Source organism: Rhineura floridana, chromosome 5 (genome assembly GCF_030035675.1).
Source record: "Rhineura floridana isolate rRhiFlo1 chromosome 5, rRhiFlo1.hap2, whole genome shotgun sequence".
NCBI lineage: Eukaryota > Metazoa > Chordata > Lepidosauria > Squamata > Rhineuridae > Rhineura > Rhineura floridana.
This window is the reverse complement of record NC_084484.1, coordinates 143,942,600-143,965,619: the sequence shown is the minus strand read 5'-3', so window position 1 is coordinate 143,965,619 and position 23,020 is coordinate 143,942,600. Positions and strand designations below refer to the sequence as shown.

The 23,020-nt window shown below is 42.2% G+C and overlaps 1 protein-coding gene across 1 annotated transcript in view; it reads right to left on the bottom strand.

Annotated features, from left to right (window-relative positions):
* Positions 1–21,938, bottom strand: part of GAP43 (growth associated protein 43) — a 93,779-nt gene extending 71,841 nt beyond the window's left edge. Inside the window, exon 1 of the mRNA XM_061629548.1 lies at positions 21,843–21,938. Coding sequence (XP_061485532.1) covers positions 21,843–21,872 — 30 coding nt within the window. The 5' untranslated portion in view covers positions 21,873–21,938. The remainder of the gene's footprint in view (positions 1–21,842) is intronic.
* Positions 21,939–23,020: the final 1,082 nt, after the last annotated feature.

Below are 23,020 nucleotides of genomic sequence, written 5' to 3'. Positions count from 1 at the left end.
GACTGTACTGTTCTACCACCACCCCTCCAATTATTCCATACAATGTCATTTGATCTGCTGGTTGTCCCTCAGGTCTTGGCCCTAAAGAACCTTTAAAAATCAACAGCCATAAAAATCAACAACTTTGCCACTGGACAAAGGCCACCTACAACTTCACTCAAGACAAGGAGGTCTTGTGCTGTGTTTGCCAGGAAAATGTATAGATCCCTATGGTGTGTCACCTTCTTCCATTGCCACCCTCCAAAAATACTGCCTTCATATATTTTGATGCTTCAAGCATGGAGGAGGCGTAAAAGATCTTATGCTGAGCAACAACACTGAGGCAGGAGCTATGAAGCCGCCCTCAACCCATCCCTAGGTCTAATTCAGACATACAAAATTAAGTTGATAAAGTCCTTGGTTTGCTTTACCATTGCCAGAGTTGCTTCCATGATTAATAGCTTCCACCTGAATGAATCGCAAGCCTACCTAGTTCTGGACCCAAACTGAGAAACATTAAACCTAGCCTTGATTATAGAAGTTGAGACTGACAGCAGTAAATAAGTCTGAAATATACAAGATCAGGGACTTGGAGATACATATTTATTATTATTATTATTATTATTATTTCGATTTACAGTATATCCTACCCTTCCTCCCAGTAGGAGCCCAGGGCGGCAGACAAAAGCACTAAAAACACTAAAAACATCATAAAAACAAACTTTAAAATACATTAAAACAAAACATCCTTAAAAAATATTAAAACAAAATATATTTAAAAACAGGCAACGGTCCAGGGCTTGCACAGCCTCTCCCAATGTTACAGAGAAAAAGAGCTGGGTATCATCAGCGTACTGCTTACACCTTGCCCCAAATCTCCTGATGACTGCTGTCAATGGCTTCAAATAGATGTTAAACAGCATTGGGAACAAGATGGTACCCTGCGACACCCCACAGCACAACTGCCAGGGGGCCGAAAGACAATCCCTCAATGCTATTCTCTGAAAACAACCTTGGAGATAGGATTGCAACCACTGTAAAACAGTGCCTCCAATACCCATCTCACCAAGTTGGCCTAGAAGGATACCATGGTATTAAACGCTGCCAAGAGATCAAGTAAGGATAACAGGGTTGCACTCCCCCTGTCCTTCTCCCTAGTGGTCATCCATCAGGGCGACCAAGGTCAATTCAGTCCCATAACCAGGCCTGAACCAAGACTGGAATGGGTCAAGATAATCCGTTTCATCCAAGAGTACGTGCAATTGCTGTGCCACAACCCTCTCCATCACCTTTCCTAAGAAGGGGGTATTTGTAATTGTCACAGACCAATGGATCCAGAGTGGGCTTTTTCAGGAGTGGTCGAATCACTGCCTCTTTCAGGGCAGTTGGAACCACTCCCTCCTGCAACAACATGTTGACTACACCCTGGATCCACTCAGTCAAGCCCCCTTGTCCACATCAACTGAAACCGTTCCCAAGAAGTTGCAGCAGACATTGCACTGGACACCTCACTGGGGACTACAGTAGATGTGGATGGGGCATCAAGATTGCTATGGAGGCGAACAACTTTACCCTCAAAGTGCCTTGCAAACAATTCACAGTGAGCCTCTGAAGGGTCTAAAACTCCTTTTCCTGGACTTGATGTCAACAGACCCCTGGAAAAGCTCCACTGGATGGCTACTTCAGGATGCGATGGTGGCAGAGAAGTGGGCATCCTTCACTCCTTCACCACCACACAGTAGGCATGGTTATGATGTTTTACTCATGCCAGATCGTGCCTCACAGCACGTCTTTCATCACTTGCACTCTAGCCGTCATCCAGCTTTTTTCATAGCACCATTACTTTTTTCAAAGTATAAGAGGGAAGGTCTCTTTCCCAATGAGCTTACAATATATTTGGCATGGGACACAGCAGAGAGAAAGGAAGACAGTAATCAACAGAGAAAGAATATGTGTTACATGTACATATAGTTACAGACTTAGTGGAGGGCACAGGAACTAAGAATTGGATTCAGCGGCCCTCTATACCTTGTTTTAGTTTAACTTTATGAACAGCTAAAGATTGTCTCACTTAATGCCATGCTTAGATGTAATCAGTGTGAACAGGGCTGAATGGGAGACCACTTTAATCTTTATCTAAATCTGCAGCAGAAGGTAGGGAAGCTCTGTGCATGATGCTATTTCAATGGAATTGCATCGTTTGGCCATGTTTGGTGGTTAATTTACACACTCACAAATGAAAATGGAAAAGCAGCATTTCCAGACACGTTCAGCTCTGCCTGCTAAGATAAGGGGCAACTATGGCTTTGTGATTTAACTGCCTTGCCTTTCAGAAGAGTTTGCTATAGCCCACCCACCCAACCTCTTCACAAAAATCTTCAAAAGAAAAGGTAGCATAACTTTGCTATGTCAGAGGCTAGAGTGTTGGGCAAGGATATGGGAAATGCAGGTTTGGATCCCTGATTAGCTATGAAGTTCATGTTCTACTTGCAGGCTTCTCATGGATATCACTGTAAGAACAGGATGCTGAACTAGATGGGACTTTGAACTGGTCCAGCAGGGTTCTTCTTATGCTCGTATAGTAATTCCTTTATATAAATCTATGGTGTGAGCTCAGGTAAAATGCAGCTTAGTTATGCTCATTCTCACCTCTTAAAGAACATTGTAGAAGTGGAAACGGGACAGAAAAGGGCAACTAAAATTATCAAGGGATTGGAACATCTTTCGTATGAGGAAAAGAATTCCATGATGGAAGAAAGACAGGATATGCATGTGAGGAAAGAAAGGAAAAGAAAGGATAAGGGGATTTTCAGTTCAGACAACTAAGAAGGTTATAAGATTTATAAAATTAGACATGGTTCAGAGAAAGTTGGAAGCTGAGAGAATTTGTCTCCCTCTCTCATAACACTAGAACTTGTGGTCAGCCAGGGAATGAACTGGACACATTCAGGACAGACAAAAGCCCTGTTCATATTCATGGAAGTCTACCACACACAAAGCCAGCCCTTCTATTACACAGAGTGAGGCCGTTGTCTCAGGTGGCGGACCTTTGATATTGGGGATACACGCACACCATCAGTATTGCCCCAGAGCTCCCTGAGTTTCATAACCTAATCTGCTGTCTTCACTTATGGTAGAAGACGCTGTCTTGTCTTCACTACTGAAGTAAATTTCAGCAGTTAGTCCAAGCAGGTTCTGTATGTGCAATGTGGGGAGAGGAAGCCTCAGCCAGAAAAATGTATTGGGCTGGCCCTATACACATGTGTAGAGATACTCATGTGTTGAAGCAGGAATGAGACCATTCTGCTGGCCTGCCCCTGACATCCTGAGGCTACTCACAATTAGGGGTTACTTTACAAACATCCACACTCAACACAGACATGAGTGCCAGGGTTAAGCCTGACATGTGACTTTGGAGGCAACAGCATGGCTTCCACTCCTATTTCAACACACAAGTGTCTATGTGAAAGGGTCAAAAAGAATGTAATTTTTAAAAATGTAACATAATTAACTGATTAGATTTACTTCTATAAGATGTGGATATGGCACTGCCATAGATGGGTTTAAAAGAGGATTAAACAAATGTGAGCAAGTGTAGTGGTTACAGTGTCGGACTATGACCCGGGAGACCAGGGTTCAAATCCCCACCAAGCCATAAAGCTCACTGGGTGACCTTGGGCCAGTCACTGTCTCTCTCAGCCTAACCTACCTCACAGGGTTGCTGTGAGGATAACATCAGGAACAGGAGAACTGTGTTTGTACATCACATTGAGCTCCTGAAGGAAAAGGTGGGATATAAATGAAATAAATAAATAAATGCCATTAAGGTTATCAACAGCCAGAAGTACAGAGAGTAAAATGGAACTTTCATGTTAAGAGAAAGTGGCATTCTAATACTAGTTGCTGATGGGAGAGGACAGGTAAATAATGGAGAATGGCTATGCCTTCAAGTTTTGCTTGTGGGCTTCCTAGAAGAATGTAACTCCAGTGTTTTGTTGCAGGTATATTCTGCAACATGTCATTGATGCAATAATAGTGTATTAGCAGAAGGCTTATATGGGACAGTCGACACATCATTCTGCTCTATTAGTCATTCTGTGATGCTTCCCAGTGTTACTGCATTACTGCCATCTGGAGGGGCACTCTTGCACCATAGTGTAACAAAAGTATGACAAAATATAAACCCAAACATTTGTGGTTTAAAAACATACAGGATTTCAGCAGGGAGTTATGGGACATGCACTGATTGAAAAAGAAGCAGCGTGTCTACCCCAAAACCTTTGCAGGTATGACCAATATTGAAAGCTGGATCGCATATAACCCACACCATCTTAAGCCCAAATCAACATGAATGCATACTAAAAGCGACATTTGGAGGGACCCCTAGATAGACCTTTGATCTCATCCAGAAGGGATTTTTCTTATGTACTCTCCCAGTAACCTACTGAAAAGTGATCCAGACCCTCTTTATCATATACCTTCATGTTGCCATATTTCTCATTAGGATTTGTGTCTCTGTGTCAGTCTGATTATGCTTCCTCATCTTAATTTGTCTTCAGAGATCCTATTTTGATCATTGAAGCCATATTTGCTCTACAGAAATGAATGAACAATCACCCCAGCAGAAGGAGCTAATGAAACACAGGATGCTTACAACAAGCATAATTAGGCATGTTGTTAACTTGTTCAGAATAAACATGTGTGCAGCAGAGCAGACTACAAAAAGGGAACAGGAAGTGGTGAACATAAGGGCAGAGCAGAGAGAAACTGGCACACTGTTAGAAACAGAAATGTTAAGTTGTAGTTGTAATGACAGGAAACATCTTAAAGCCTACTGGATCAGTATAGGACTTTTGCATTTGGATGAAATCCTACGCAAAGGCACATCAGGAACATCATTTTGAAAAATAACTGAGAAGACAAAATTGTCTCTATTCAAGGTTTATCTTAGTGGAAGAGAGAGCTGTGTTTTCCTCTAACAATCTTTCTATACTAGCATAATAGTTTTCTTGGCATCTGAGCCACAGGCTGGAGCTTGGCAAGATAAGAGCTCTCTTTTTAGAGTCTAGATCAGGGATTCCCAAACTGTGGTCTCCAGTGGTCCACAAGCTTCACTCAGGTGGTCCTCAGCGTGTCTGCAAAATGCCATTAAAAATCGTGCAGCATCTCGCACAGCAAATTACAATTGCTACAACAGTTAAAATCATTAAGTGGTCTGCCAAGATCCTCAGCAATTTCAAGTGATCCATGGGGGGAAAGGTTTGAGAACCACTGGTATAGATGTTCATTCCTATAGAAAGAATATATGGGAGGAGTCACATCATGGCTCTGCCCCAACACACATGAATTCATAATAAATGTGGAGAGCCCACATGCATACAGTTGTATGTACAGAAATCTTGCTTTGTGTTGGGGATTCCTGAAAACACAGGGTTCCGGATCATACAGAGTGACCCCTCTGCACATACAACTGTGCATACAGGGCTCTATATAATGAAAATAAACATGTGTAGGTCAGGGGCAGAGCCTGGCATGCAGTTACCCCCACTATGGCATTCTACTGCAGGAGTAGCCAAAATGATGTCTTCTAGATCACTGTTCTTCAACCTTGGGTTCCCAAATGTTGTTGGACTACAACTTCCATCAACCCCAGTCAGCTTAGCCAAAGGCCAAGGATGTTAGGAGTTGTAGTCCAACAACATCTGGGGACCCAAGGTTAAAGAACAGTGCACAATTTCCATCTTTCCAAACCATTAGCTATTTTGGTTGAGGCTAATGGGAGTTGTAGTTCACCACATCTGGAGGGCATCACATTTACCACCCCTGTTCTTCTAGAATGAATATTTGAATACAGTAACTGTGACTTCAGCCTTCCTTGATAAGGAAAACTATAAAGCACTCTCTCTGCTTTTCAAATGAAAGCAGTGTTCTTGTATTATGGCATGGGGGTGACACTTCTGCCCAAATCGCTTGGCCCCAAGCCAGAATTGCTGTCACACACTATGCCCTGTTTAAATACAGGAATATGCATTTTGATTTACTATTCACTAAGAAAAGCTACAAGCATCTTTCCACTGGAGAATGTTTCATATGAAATTTGTAAAACTAGCTTTGGTCTTAAAAACAAGCAAAATAGTCCCTTACAGACATGGTTGATCAGTAGTGATATCTTTTCAGCACTTTATTTTTGCTGTCCCATTCTGTTCTTGTAAACTGAACAATGTGATTAGAAGATTATAACTACAATATTCTCAGTTAACTACGACTATTTATTGATTTTCATGTGTGTTAGCTGATCATGCATTCTAAATTTGTATCTAATGATGGGAACATCTTCTAGCTGGACCTCTTTGGGAACAGAAGGAGCTGCTTTACATTGAGTCAGACCATTGGTTCATCTAGCTCAATACTGTCTACACTAACTGGCAGCAGTTCCCTAGGGTTACAGGCAGGAGTCATTTCCAGCCCTATCTGGACATGTTGGCAGTTGAATCTGCAACCTTTCGCAAAGCAGCATATGTCCTATCGCTGAGAGACAAGAGATGTTGGCAGGAGTGACTGGCATGCTGGGACAGTATTCCAGAGCCATCCTTCCAACAGCAGTGTTGCTGTCACTTATCTGGACAAGGTCAAACTGCACAATGGCATAGCCAGGGCTGCACAGGCACACCGACAGAGTTAACCTGGCACTCCCACCAGTGCAGCCATGCAGCCTCAACCTCTCTGCCAGCCTGCCCTGCAGTAACCACCAAAGTAATAAAACATTACAATTACAAATACCATTAAAAATAAAGTAAAAACATATTTAAGACAACTAAGAACATCTAAAAGCATTTAAGAACATTGAGAACATCTAAACTGTGTAGAACACTCACATACCCTCACAGCTAATAATTTCAAGGTTCAAAGGAACAGTATCTGTCAGCCATCAAATGCCTGGGTGAACGGGAATGTTTTAAAATTTCTCCTGAATGTTAATACTGAGGGAGATCAATGCACTTTGCCAGGAAGAGCATTCCACAAATAGGGAGCCACCACCAAGAAGGCCCGGTCACAGGTCAGCACAAACGAGACAGCACCCAGTGGCTACACCCAGTATTGTGGGATGGGTAGACTTTCTATGAATAAAGGCAGAGGAGGGTTTACAAATGAAGAAAAAGGAGAGATCAGGGCAAAGCAAGTTCAGTTCCTGTAGCTGAACCGGCAAATAACCATCTCAAGCAAAAAGCTGTGGCTGGTCTCCCTGATCTTGGAGCTCCAACTCAAACAGAGTGGTTACAGTGGGCCTTCCCAAGCTCAGCTCCATGGATAGCTTCAGGGACATCTGCTTCTGTTTTAGCTGCTCTGTTCCAGCCAATAGCTGCCTGGCTCAGGAAAAGGGCTGCAATAGTACCTGCTCTCAGCACTGGTTCTGTGGAGCTCTTTTTAGGGAAATCCACAACAAGCTTGCCCCTCACAACTTCCCAGCCTGAGCAGAGGGGCTGAAAGGCACAACTGTACAGGTTCTCCTATGGCTGCTCATCTAGTCCTTGAATTTGCTCATCTAGTCCTTGAACTCAAGCTGTACAGTGCGGGAAGATGTTATTTTACTGGTGTAGTGGCTAAGGTGTTAGACTACAACCTGGGAGACCAGGGTTCGAATCCCCATACAGCCATGAAGCTCACTGGGTGACCTTTGGTCAGTCACTGCCTCTCAGCCTCAGAGGGAGGCAATGGTAAACCCCCTCTGAATACCGCTTAACATGAAAACCCTATTCATGGGGTCGCCATAAGTCGGAATCGACTTGAAGGCAGTCCGTTTCCATTTTCCCTACACTTGTATGGGAAGGTTTGGGGGCTGTGGAAACTGGAATCAAGGGATGAGTACTTCATAGTGCACATCGTCCAGCACTATTTTCATCCCCCATTCCAAAATATTTTAAGCTGTTAGAGGCTCTGCCCCTTTCAAAGCTTAGAGTATTTGTGGGAGTGATTAATAGGAACTGGATGAAGCACACTTTCCCTCTGATTCTTATAGATCCCCTGCCAAACTATTTTAGCTTTAAAATAGTCAGAATTCTTAAAAGCTTATAACATCCAAGACAGTAGGGAAGGAGGATTAGATTCAAGGAGGTGCATGACACATGGTACACATTCCTCAACCCAAATCCCCTCCCCTCCAAGATACCATCCTTGCTGGTAATTTTTGGAACCTCCTGCAGACTTTTTTTATGCCAACAGATCTATTCAGCTGTTAAAAAAAATCAAGATGAGCCATTCATTTTTATGATTATTTTGATTATTTTATACAATATGTTTTACTGTATTTGTATATATGGTTGTACACCACCTTGATATTTTATGAGTGGGCAGTATGTATTCATAAATAAATAAATAAATAAATGAGCTACTAGGTGTTTCAGTTTTGCTTTTTCCTCCTTCACTGAAGCTCAGCTACCTTCAGTATTCCTGGATCTTGCAGCACGATGACCTCAGAACAAGAGGGTTTTTTTCTTGTCATGTTTAAAAAGTAATATTTTGTAAATTTAAGATAAGATTCTCTTTCTGTAAAATATTCTGTTTCACTGCCGTACTAATAGCCACGGGACCATGAAATATGCAGGATGATGAAGATTATTTTAAAACACTGTTTTCCTCATACAACAAACCCTAATTTACTTACAGATTAAGAAGAAGCTTGATGAAAATGTCCCTGGCAATTTTAAGCAATACGTGATTGCATAACAATAATAACATATAGTACATTATATTATATTATATATTATTATAATTACATTTATAACCCACCTTTCTTCCAAGAATCTCAAGGCAGCATACAAATATGGTTCTCCCCCTCCCAGTTTGATCCTCACAGCACCCTGTGAGGTACAGGTTAGGCTGAGAGATAGTGACTGGAAACCTTCATGGGTGAGTGGGGATTTGAATCCTGGTCTCCCAGGTCCCACTCTGACACTCAAACCACTATACCACACTGGCTGTCAAATATGCAGAGTTTAGTAGAGTTCAGAATTAACAACTAACACAAAGTTGCTGTATATCAATGGTGACTGGATATTAACAAGCTTAATTCAGACAGCGGTGGTATCCCTTACTGTGTAAATAAGCTCCCAAGGGTGCATCAGACTGCTGCTTTTATCATTAGATTATTTGTAATAGAGGGACCTAACTGAAGTGATGTGGCCAAAAGGATGGGCTTGAGTACAGCCATGTCCAGGTTGCCAACTGGAGCTTTCTCCCTACTAGGAGCCCAGTTTGTTCCGTCAGACTTACTTACTTATTTATTAAGTTGATATCCTGCCCTTTCTCCCAGAAAGAAGCCCAGGGCGGCATACTTCAACCAAGAGAAGTCCCATGCACCCAAATATTCCCATGCCCTTTTCCCAAGACAAACAGCCACAAGAGTTTTATCTCTTAGTGAGATTGGAAGGTAGTTTGAGAGGACTACAGAAAGGTTCAGTGTCTGGAGCAGGCAGGCAGTTCAGAATGTGAGGAATGCGAGTAAATGGGTACACGTTGTAAATAGATGGTTTTGTCTGACTTCCAAATTGGTTAGGACAGAGCTATAAATATAAGCAAATTAATATTAATATATAAAGGGGCCATCAGTAGACAATAACAACTTTCACTGCCAGTTATTGCTTCAACTAAAGGGAGATTAATTTTCCTTTATGAATGTTATAATGTATATTAGTGCTCCTAGATTATCAGTTGTTTATAACAAATAGTATGGTGTAATGGCCTCCATTTGCGTTGCCAACTTGCAAATTCAGACAATGGGGGAGAGGAATTAGATGGGCCAATCAGGACCTATAGTGACATAAATATTTCCATTATAACATGGAAAGTCTGGACAGCTCTGTGAAAGTTTGGACTAAAACCAGAGCGGATTCACTGCCCCACTGACATTGGAGCCACTTGCCTCCACTAGATAAAGGCTATCTCTACCAAGCCCAATTTGTGTGCTTCCCAGAGGCATGTGCCAAGCCAGCATTGGGGGCAGAATGCTAGACCAGATGGCCCTTTATCTTGATCCAGCAAGACAGCTCTTACATTCTTAGGATGCTACAAGTATATAGCAAAATTCAGGAAAAGGTTGTGGTGCAATCCTCCTAGGGCAGTACCTTTGTCCTCCCACAAACATCAGTGCCAGAAAGGGGATACCCAGTACATTCATACTGCAGCTTTTCATGGTGCTTCAGATCAGCTGGATTCAGAGCAATTGAAAAAAAATGGAATAGTTTCTATAAACTGAAGCTAAATCCTGATAAGATGGAGGTCCTGTGGGTAAGTAGTTCTACTGTCCAAGATATACGTCAGTTACCTATTGTGGATGGGCTGCACTCCCTCTGAAGGAACAGAGGAAGTACCTCTTGATCCATCATTGTCACTGGAAATTCAAGTGGTTTTGCTGGCTAGGAGTATTTTTTACCAGCTTTGGCAGCAGCTACAACCATTCCTGGACAGGGATAGCTTGGCTACAGCCATCCATGCATTGGTAACCTCACAAACAGATTGTTGCAGTGCCCTTACTCTTGGTCCAGATTCTGCAGCTAGTACAAAATGCAGTGGCACAGCTTATGACCACAATTGCCACCCATCAACACAACACCAGTGCTGAGGGAACTGCTACAGGACTAAATTTGAGGCCTTACTGTTAGCGTATAAAGCCCTAGTGTATAAAGCATATAAAGTCCCAGCACTGGGACCAGGATACTGAGAAATTCCCTTACTCCATATATACCAGCCCATTGTCTGTGGTTATCTATGGAGGCCCACGTTGTGGTTACACATGCGGCAGAGGTTCGTTCCATGGCAAATCAGACTAAACCTTTCACTAAACTATTTTTATCTGTGTGCTTTGTTGCTGTTATATTTTATTATTGCTGCACACCACTATTATATTTGGTAATGCGCAGTGGCCTATCATATTACAAATAAATGAAATGAAATAGTTAGCTCATGTATCTATATATTGCTTTAGACATTTATTATAATGAGATGACAGCCAGAAGTCTAGCCATGTGAAAAAGGCAAGAGTGATTAAAGGGTCCACACAAGAGTTCAAGGTGTGTGCAGGTGGTCCACTAAGATCAGATTCCCCTAAGATCAGATCTGATCTACTTATTAGGATAGCAATCAAGTAACTATCTGTCAAGATACAAAGGCATGGGATGGGATCTCCAAATCAAACAAGGTAGTGCAGAAAGAGAAGAAGCCTCCCAATGGGTATCTCCAGTGTCATATTTCTTAGTTTCCTGTATCTGCCTGGCCACTGTTTTGGGGGAACAGAAATACAGGATTAGATGGCCCTTTGTTCCTATTCAGCAAGACACTTCTCATATTCTCAGGACTGTCCACTACAAATTACAAGATGGTGCTTAGAAAAGGCATGGAGTATAGTCCTCCCAAGACAGTAACACGTGAGAATGTAAGAGCACTGGCTGCTCATAACAAAATGCCAGGATAATTCAGGAAATCCTATGATAAGTAGGAACCAAATCCACTGGGGGGGGGGGTCACACCCAGATATTCCAAGAGTATCTTAAAGGCATTCACTGAGCCCAATCAGCCAGCAGTCTCTGCAAATGGCCCCTCTTCTGCAATGTTAATGCAGACAAAGCAAAAAATACAATACTAGGAATTATTACAAAAAGAACTGAAAAATAAAACAACCAGCATCATAATCTTAATGTACAGTACTTGGTGCAGTTCTGGCCAGTGGTCAACCCCACCTTTTAAAAAAAGGATACAGGAACGCTGGAGAAGGTATTTGTTGAAAGGATGCAAACTGAAACAGAAAGGGCTCCTTGGGTTAGGGGAAAAACGAATACGGAGAGAGGACAAGAGAGAGGATTTAGAGAAACATGACTGGTGTGAAGAGAGCAAATAAGGGGAAATAATCTCTAAATAAAAAAGGTCCAAGGCCACCCACAGCAGATGTAAAACAAACAAAAGGAATTACTTCCTCACACAACATATAATTAACCTATGGAACACATTTTCACCGGGCATTATTGCTTTTACCAGATAAAACAAGTACACAGAGGATAGGTCAATTAATGGCTAGAGCAAGCCACAATATCCAAATTGCAGCTTCCAAGTTCAGAGACATCTCCTCTATGACTGTCAGATGCTGAGGATTAACAACAGTGGGTAGATACTGCCATCACACTGTGCCTGCCAACCACAATGCTGTTGTTATATCTAGCTCTGGGGAAAACTTGCCACTGTCAGTAGATAGACTGGTGGGTTAAAACACTGGTCTGCCTCAGCATAGCAAGCCTTCAGCCACATCCAGCCTAGCCACCCTAGGGACTACCATTTCAGATTTGCTTGGGAGCATGGTTTCTGAGGTTGTGAACACACTAGTTGCCTATGGCAAAGCATTTCCATTAGCCACACCTGGAGGGGGAATGGGTTGATCGGCTGATCAGCTGCAAAATCTCTTTGAAGCTGAATTTAAAAAACAACACACTCAAGCTGATCCCACCAGGTTTTACAGTAAAAAGAGGTGAGGTTTAACTAGCGTCATGAGAGAAGAGAGAGATGGAGATGCATTGGAACTGTGTGTTTCTACCCTGATAGTTATGGTGCTGCGCATAGATGAAGTGACATTGTTCCTCCAGTTCGGATATGTATATTCGTGCCGTTTGCAAAATAGTGGGAGTGGGGGGAACCTAAGCTCTGGAAAGTTTGCAGATATAATCACATCCATAGTTTTAGTACAAAACAGAATGAAAATGGGTTGCTCAAATAAACAGGCCATAAGAGAAACAAAGGATGAAAAAAGTCAGGGCAGTAAAAGGACTGGCTGAGAAGGTCCACAGGAGGGATTAGCAACATGGAAATATGAATCACACAGGAGGGGTAAAAAATTGGAAGCAGAACAGATGGGTGTGCAAGCGGAAATGAAGAGGAGGAGGAGATAGTGCTATTAACTTTATTCAAGAAGAACAAAACCTTTATTGCACTAAAGACAGTGAAATCAATATTTTCCTAATGCTACTTTTCCACATAAGCAAATGGGTGTGTTTCTCCACAGGGGTTTTGCATTATCATACATGAGGAGGATATGTTGTCTACATAATGGCAAGAAGGATGCTGTCTTTGAGGCAGAGGCTAACAACATGGAAACTGTTTTGTAAACTGGATGCAGAAAGGTCTTAAGCAGACAAGAGTACGAAGAACTCGGCAACAATGCCTATCAATGACACATGACAAAACAACTGATGCTGTGTAGGACAAAGTCTCATCGTACCATGCCAGGCTCCTCACAGGACAGGACATAATATAAGAACATAAGAAGAGCCCTGTTGGATCAGGCCAATGACCCATCTAGTCCAGCATCCTGTTCTCAGAGTGGCCATCCAGTTGGCCATGGGAAGCCTGCAAGCAGTACCTGGGTGCTTGAGCACTCTCCCCACTTACATATGTGACAGTGACAAGACCCTCAATAGGATACTGCATTTTGGCTTTCATTTGGTTAGGGCAGAAGCGCATTAGAACCCCAGCAGAACTCACTCAAGTTTCTCATACACATCATCAGAGAAAACTTTACAAAGATTCTGTTGGTACTCTGTTGGTAATCTCTATCCATAAGAACAGCAGATTGATGGTACCAGTCAATAATATTCAAAGAAATATTAATAATATATGCTTATGGTACCTTACAGACACCACGGGATTCTTTTGTTGTTGCTGCTGAAACAATTAACACAATTAAATCATCATAATCATTACGTCAATCAAAAACCAATCACCTTTGCTCAGTAAGCACCATGACCAATCTGAGACCCGGAAGACTTGGACATAGAAATTCTCTCTCTCTCTCTCTCTCTCTCTCCTTCTTTCTTAAATGTTCTTTTTTTAAAAAAAAAGAACTCCCCTCCCCCTCAGAGCACCATCTTTCGCCCATCTCTTCCTCACAAGATCCAGCAAGGATGCAGCTTATCTGGAATAAGCTATATCCAGTAATTAATGTTTTCACAAATTACCGAGAAGCAAAATTGTGGGCTTTTTTCCTTCACAAAAGGCTGTCAATGAAAACAAGTTTGACCTTGCATCTAGGAATTCAAAAGAGTTATGCAAATGTTATATAAATTAAAATTCACAATCCCCATGTGAAATATTAACTGAGATTTGTAGAAAGAGAGACTGCCATGCAGGGAGAAATGGCCTCAGTGGAAATCCAACAGGGGTTAAGTAGAACTGATGTAGCCCAGTATTTTGTGTTAAGTACAGTGTAAACGAGAGGACTCAGCTTAATACCATTTTCCATTCAAGTCCAGAACTCCCTCACAGCAGCAGGGTGCATGTGCTGACCATCTTCATAGTATTAGCCACTGCATTTCTGATTTGTATGTATTTATTTAGTCATTTGTGAATTTGCATGTTCCCCTGTTGGATTACCACATCTAATGACAATGAGTTCCAAAGGTCAGTTGTGCACTTTAGGACCTTCACACATAGTAACTGTGGCATGGGATGTGCTTCCCCATGATGCAGTTCCATATTTCTGTGATTTACCTGTGGATGATGCAAGCACATGGGTCTCTCTGGCCTGACTGGCACCCAACCAGGAGGGAGGTCCATGGGAATTGAGCCTGTCCACGTAGTTGCATCACCCACATGAAGCTAGGGGATTGCGCCACAGAACGGGGGAGTGAGCTACTTGGGGAAAATACTTTCTGAAACCTTGCACCAAATTAATTTCTGCATATCACAATTTTGTTATTCTAGACTTGTGTGAAACTGTTCCTTCTCCCTTAGTCTAAAACTACAAATTACTTTATACATAGCAATCATTTTCAGAGTATAAGATGGAGCTCCATAGGGAGATCCAAATAGCTTAAAAGGGAAGGTATGAATATCTTCTAAACTTCAACCAGTGCAATGTAGCACACACATCTGTGGAAGTGAAATCAAGCTACTAAATTCTGAGTGGATACACATAGGATCAGTCTTTATGTCTCAACTGGACCAGAAGCTTTTCCCAACTAATTTGGATTCCTATTTACCCACTCTACTGACCCACATTTCCCTTCCATTTTGGTGAACCTTCTTTTTGTTCATCAGGCCTCCTTCACACATGCACAGTTTCACAGACGTTGCTTCTCTGCAATGCAATCCAGTATGGCTTCAGCTTGTGCATGAATACTGTAATCACATGAGAAATGACTGATGGTCAGGTGAGGAAGACCCGGGACATTAAAGTAGGGTCCTGCTTTACAGAGCTTCGCTTTACAGCGATTCGCTAATACAGCGGTCTCAATTAGACACAATTAGACTAAAGCCCCACTCATACGGCGCTTGTTGCGATTTTCGGGCATCACGTGCCATTCTATTCAATGGGTTCCACTTTACAGCTGTTTTCGCTTTACAGCGGGGGTCCGGAACATAACCCACCGTATGAGTGGGGCCCTAATGTATTACACTCCCATCTGGCATGGTGGTGATTGGGCAGTAAAAGACCCATGGAATTGTCCCCAACTGTGTTGCTTCAGTAAACACACATTCCACAGCAAGATGAGGTAGCTACATGTACAAATGATTCCATATGGTTGGGTACGGGCATGAAAGGGACCTTAGTTATACTTCAGGATGTTAGAGAACATTTTCCCATGTTGTTTTACTTTTGTGAACACCTTTGAATAGTGAGAAAGATTTTGACGCTTCCGTTTCTATATAGTATGTCTCTAATAGTTGTCACTTTGCTTCTCATCCTAACTGGATATTGTAAACTCAGGAAGGCCCACTATAAAATAGTTCTTATCTTTAGCTAAACTTTTTCTAAAAACCTCTCCTTGTATAGCATGCTGCTTATGTTCTGTTGCCTTTGAAGTACCTTTTCAAGTTCCTCAATATTGTTTCTGACACATCTTGAAACACATGAAGCTCTCAGGTTATTCATAAGGTGGGTTATCAGATGTCCCAAAAAGTAACTCCCATTAGGTATTATAGCAACTGTTTAGTATTCATGGTTTTATGCTATGACAAATGTGCTCTCAGTCTGCTTTCTCCATCTGCTGAAGTAGATTGTTGCCTGTGGAAACTCATACCACAATAAGTGAGTTAGGCCCAGTTCAGACATGGTTCTCTGTAGCACAGCAGCTCTGTCAAAGCTGCTCTTTTTGTGTGGTTGGGCTGCACATTGTAAGATACACAAGTGCTGAATCACATGGCTTATTCTGGTTGCATGATTCTGTTCCATGCTAGTGCCATTCCTCCATTGCAGCCCTTGGTACAGACATGGGTAGTAACCATGTGAGGAAGTAGCTCACGTGACCCACATGCTGTGATGCTTGCAGACTTTACCCCTCTAAAGTGGAGCTGACTACATGGAGTTGTTTTTGTCATGGTAGCTACTGGTATGAATCAGATTTACAGGTGGGTTTTTTGTTGGTTTGGGTTGGGTTGTTTATTTTGCCTCACCATTAAATGCCCTTATATCAGAACTTTGTAACTTGCTACAGCTGCAAAGAACAGTCATGCCCCTTCTGAAATGTTGGCAGCTCTATATACACATGCTCATAATCACTAGGAGCTGCAAATACATGCAGTACTGAAAAACTGGCCTGTACAAGAGTCAGGCACAGGCTAGTTACATGTGCAATGCAAAACCCTTGTTTGAAAAACTTTATGCCCTGAAGGTATATGAACCCGTTCAAAACACAATGTCAAAAGCTCTCATCTGAAACACAGCAGCAGCAGGAAAGTGCCTGCAGGTGATAAACTCACAGATCATGGGAGAAAAAAAGAGCCCTTTGATAATGTATGCCTCCATGGTGTGGGACAAAACAAGTCCAGGATTTGTGCATAAACACATGGTGTGCCATGTGGCAGGAAGATAGAACCTAACCTGCAAACATCCTCCTAGTGTGAGACATTTGGAACCTGCAGTTTATGTACTCACTGCATGACTGAGAAAGCCAATCATTTATATACACAAATCTTAAGAATAGGCCCATCCACACCTTTTAGTATGGAGAAGGCAGAGGACCCATTTTAGTATGGAGAAGGCAGAGGACCCAAATCAGAGAAACAGCCAAACAGTCTGTGACCAGCAGAATGCTGCCCTGAGCAACTAGTGGGAGGAAGGGCGGGATATAAATCTAATGACAGACAGACAGACAGATAGACAGATAGACAGATAGATAGATAGATAGATAGATAGATAGATAGATAGATAGATAGATAGATAGATAGATAGATAGATAGATAGATAGATAGATAGATAGAATCAGATAAAATCATGTCCCCCGCCCACAGCAAGGGACATTCCAGGTCGGGCAGTGTTTTATACACTAATCACAGCAAAAGAGAGCAAAAAGCCTTCATATTTTACAGTCCTAATGTGAAAAAGATAAGCACAGGATAAAACAGCTGTAGCCAAGGGGGTATACACTGAATTCATAATCTGTCAACACTGCCTTTGGAACGATCACATCATCTCACCCTTGCACAGGAGAACAGCCTCTGGTTATATACATCATATCTATGGGGCATTGACTTAAGGAATGGTGGGAGAATTCCAAGTTTTGACAGTTTTCCCAGCATGGGACAGGGAAAGTGTTTGTGCCCTTTTGAAAGATTGCTTTCTACTGCTTACAAGTTAAATAATTGTTCAGCCTAGAAAGAAGCTCTACACTACACATCTTCTCTAGAAACTCCTGGAAACCACAGGTGTGTGAGTGTTATTGCAGACATATCCATTGTTTCCAGGTGCTTCTTGAGAAGCCCTAAACTTCTTGCTGAAGGAATCTTATTTTTTTACTTTATGCAATATGCATTAAATACTCTTATATTAGAACTTTGTAATTCAGTACAACTCAATACAAGGAACAGTCACGGCCCTTAGTTCTAAAATGTTGTTGAAAATAATGATGGAAAAGTTGTACTGACAAGGAAACTAACCATCTTGGTTGCCTTTTTCTTTATGGAAGAACTGTTTTCAATTAAACCTCTTGGGATGCTCATATATGCAATGGGGGATGGGTTACATTATGTGATTTATTAAAAATCCATTTCTGTAATAACCAAGGAGCTCAGAAAGTGGTGGGTGGGTGGAAGGGAAGGAGGACGAAAAGAACCAAGAATGAATATTTCTATGCAGACATTTCATTTATAAGACAATAGCATGGAAGGAACATAAGATCTGCAAAAGCCTTTAGCCACAAAAAAACTCTCAAGCTGAAATTAAAAGTTTTGAGAAGCCATATGACATGTCTTTCCGAAAGATAAACTCTGACCATGATTTACGGCTAGTGCCAAGAGATACAGTTCCGTAGGCTTTATTTGATGATATTGCTATAGCGCATTATACCAGAAGAAAATCAGCCGCATCATTTCCCCCAAAGAAGGAAGATCGCTTCACCTCCTCCTTGGCTCTCCATTTAAAGGTACAAACAAACACGCCTTGCAATTTTGCAATATCTACATTATGCAGCATAAGCAAGCTTTTTTAAAATCCTTTTTAAAATGAGAACCATAATACCCTGAAGCAATAAAACCTCCTCTCTGCTTCTTACTCCCCTCTTTCCATCTTCCTCTGTACCTTGCTGTCTCCCTGGTGTTCAAGGCACTATACTATCTGACTGTAATTGCTGAAATAGTTCCCTAACACTTGCTTCCTCTTCAGTTGCTTTCCAGATTAGACAGACAGACAGACAGATAGACAGATAGACTAGATAGATTAGATAGATAGATCCTGTCTTATCCATGCTGCTAATCTGGAAGATGAATGAAATGCAGGTTCTCTCTTCTTCCACCTCCTCCTTGTACCCCTCCCCTTCCTTTGATTTCATGGGTGTGGCAGGGTTCAAACCTCTCTTTCTCTCAAGCACTAGTGTATTGCATCAGGGAGGCAATGAATAAGACAAGGATCATATCACCTATAAGCAGGAAATGCTAGTTTCCATTTAATCATCCATTCAATCCATTACTGAGCACTTTACCCACATAGTATTTGTCTATTCCAGTATATACTACAATACAGGAGAAGCATAGCCATGGGCTAATGAAACATATCTACAGCATTTTTCTAAGCATAGCGTACAATGCAAACTTTAGGGTTTAACTTTCAAAATCTTCCCAAATCTAAACTCTGGTTTTTCTTCTGCAACACCTTTCAGCATTTTAAGGATACATGTTTTAAAGACATAATCTAACAGCTACTGAAGTGTTAAAAATCTATGTAGCGCCTCTACAAGGCCAGTAAGGTATAATGCTTCATTCTGTGTATTCCAGTTACAGGCATAAATTATAGATATAGATTTTGAGGGAGGGGGTAGGATAAACCATCCATGGTTTTAAAATTAATTTGATTTATGTTCTTCTATATATTCTTCTAGGATACCAGATGTGGAGACACATAAGCTTTCAAATATACATGACCAATACAGAGGCATACAAACACACATACTTATGAACTTAAGATCGCCCTGCCCCCCCCCCAAAAAAACAGATTCTTCCCAAGCAAAAATGCAGGGAGGGATTCCCCAGGTAGCAAAGAAATCTCCCTGAAATGTGGAAACACCCACTTGAGATAACAGCAATTTGTTAAGAACACCGTTATTTGCGTTTCCTTTTCTGAATGGTTGTGAGAGAATGGGGAGGAAGAGGATCAAGCACAGGGAAAGGGTTCCTTCCTTTTTTCCAGTTAAGGGTTTTAAGGAATAGGTACACATTTGTGTGTGTGTGTGTGTGTATGCACACGCGTGTGTGCGTGCACATGCAGTATAACTCACAGGGTATCAGTGAAGATGTATGGGGGGGTCTGAATAGAGCTTTGCACCTGTGTGCACCAATGTGCAGTTCTGTCTATGTGCATCTGAATGAGTGGATATGTGCATGGGTGTGTCTCTTTGTGTCTGCGAAAGTATGTGCATTGAATTGTATATTGGTAAGTATATTGAGATGTGTGGGAAAATGCTGGGTGCATAGTTGCATCTATGGAAATGTACTCACAGGGGTGTGTAGAGGGGTGTGGTTGGTAACTGTGCCAGTGCCTGTTTCTTTCTTTCTCTTTTTTTTATCTAGCAGCCTATCTACCACAGATTTATAATCATACATATGAAAATTAGAAAATGTTAAAAAAAAAACAGGAAAAGTGTAAGAGTATATCATGATGTGGGCAGGATTTTAGCCATGTGTTCCATAACTCTGCTTTGAAAAGATGGTAAGCAAGGTGTCACAGCCTATCACTCCCCAAACCTTCAGAGGCTGCTGCTACCTTATTTTAAAATGTGCCAAGCCTCTCCACTCACTGTCATTTTGCCTTTTCATCCCACACATGGCTACTGAATGTGATCTACTGGCTGACTGCAACATGTTCTGTGTCCACTCTGAATCAGGTTTTAGTTAACGTAACACCAACTGGAGAGCGTCTAAAACACATGCATGAGGAAATAGATGCTAATGCAAGTGGAGGTTCCCATTCACCAACCCCACCCTAGAGATATTCTAGCCCACCTTTCTAACATGTATGTTGTTCAGAAATGCATTTTGCATCTTAGACACTTCAGTATTCTCACATAATCATTTCAACCATCACTGTTTCCCCCTCCCCTGGATGCTGCATTATGGAGTGCTGTGCTAGATATATTGGAAAACAGCAACCAGATGCAATACAAACATTCCATTGAGATTTCTCTCTCACAAGGTCTTTGACCTCTGCATACACAAAAGTCCTTTTTCAAGCATCAAAGAAACCAAAATCTTGGTCCAGTGCGAATAAATCAAGTTAGTCCACATGACGAAGATAAGCCCATGTTGCTCTTCACAAAGAAGGATTTGGAGCAGAATGACCACTCACCAGCAATGGAGTTTAACATGAAAGGTGTGCCAGGGGGAGGGGCAGGAGACTATCTGGGGGTATCTTGACAATTTTATCTTATCCTTGTTTTTAATTGCTCAAAATTCTCAATCTATCCACAATCCCTCCCCACCGTACAACAAAAACCCAAACATGTGGGACCAATAGGAGGTTAACTGGTTTCCACCAAGTTCATCCTGTTCCATCTCTCCCATCCCATCGCAGCCCAGAGCTAACAGAGGCGTGGTCCTCTGTCTCTTTTACCAGCTGGTGCACAGTTGTCCAAGGGCTCCTGATATTGAAAGGCATTGCAGAAAATGAACCCCCAGCCCACACCTCTGATCTCTCCCAGCAGCTGGTTTATTTTCCATATTCAGAAAATGTCCCTTGCACCCTTAATAGGAAAGGAAATACATGATATATCTATTCTCGCTCGTGTTTTTTTTTAAAAAAAAAAACACCACCCATCTTTCAAGCTCTCTGGAAGTCCTGCCCTTTAATCTCCATCAGAACAGACCATCACAGACAGAAATCATCCTTATAATCTATCAACCAAGACTCACTTGGTATATTGGGGGGGGGTATAAAAAGGAATTGGTTTCCCCACCCCATTTTTCCTCTCTCCTTCCTCCCACCTATATCCACACCCCCTCAAAAATCCAAGGTAGGCAATTCTGTGCAATGCAATCTTCCCACGAACCCCCCTTCCCCCCAGGTGTGTATCTAAAGGGGAGGATGTATCCCCTTATTGCTCCCCAATTCTGATCATTAGTCAGCCTCCCCCCACCCACCCACCCACCCACCCACAGTAGAGAGACAGAGAGGGAGAGGGTGGGACACCCCTCCACTGCATTCGTGGAAGGGGTGTGATCTGAGCCTTCAGTGGGAAGATGCTCAAGGATTGCAAAGGAAGCAGGGTGGTTTTTTGTTTTTGTTTTTTTAAAAAATCTCCCTTTCTCTCCCGCACACAGATAAATGCACATGCAGAGACATTTAGCCCACAGTCTAGGAATTTCTCGGTGCAAAAGAAGTATAAAATCTTCAGCTCTACCTGTTTTGTTCTTCTCATACAGCACAGCATGATTGTATTGTCCCCTTTCTTCCTTGTTGTTCCTTCCTTCTCCTCTCTCCTTTTTCCTCCTCTCTCCCTCTCTCTCTCTTATCTCTCCCCCCACCCTCTCCACTCCCTCCCCTCCCTCTTTCTCGCTCTTGGCACACACACACGCACACACGCACCAGGGCAGTTAGCAGCAACTGTAAGGTCCACAGCTATTGCTCATCACACATGCTCTCCCTCACTCCCTCCCTCTTTCCCAGAATTGTTCACTGGCAGCTCTCAGTGACTAGTCTCTTCCCCACCCCCCTTAGCACCACCACCACCACTATCAAGGCAGCCACCCCCTCGCAGTCCTCTGCCAGCCTCATGAATATTTAAACCTATCCAATCTGGACCCAATTACCCAGCGACTTTCTCACTGTACAGAGATTGGGGGGTGGAGAGAGAGAGAGAGAGCATTGCAGATTGTTCAGGGGTGTGTGGCAAGGTATGGTTGGGAAAAGGCAGCTGTATTTCCTAGTGACTCCTTTCAAAAAGAAGAACCCCTTCACACCATAGCAGTGAGAGAAGGAGCCAGCCGGGCCATGGAGATTTGATTAGATTATATATCTATATCTGTGGAAAGAAAAGAAATGTTACCAGCACACGTGAGAGGTGACATAGCACAGATTGGAAGACGCGCTCAAGGCTGGCTGTCCTCACTGGCCACATACACATGTACAAAAGTACAGGCTGATTTCACAAACACAGAGAGAACATAGGTCTAAAAGCAACAGTGTGCAGCTGAACGAACAGAGGTATCATGCTCATGTTTAAAACGGGGAAGGTTGCAATCCTGTATATGATTTCCTGAGAGTAAGTCCCAGTGAACTCAGGACGCTTCCAGGCTGTCGCTGATTTCAGGTGGGATTCAATCACATACTGACACATTCATAGTTGATTAGGAGGTCTTGCACAACAAACATGCTTCCCAAAAATATCAGTTATTGTTTTTTTAGTTAAGGAAAGTGATGGGAAAATGCATTGGAAAGTGTGAGATAACACTTGCTTTGACTCTGCATTGCTTTGCAGTGTCATCTAGCCTTTCCATAAACAAATCAGATCAAATGCTCATCATCTGGAAGTACCTCCAGTGGGACTTACATCTGAGTGGGCATGTGTATGATTGTTCT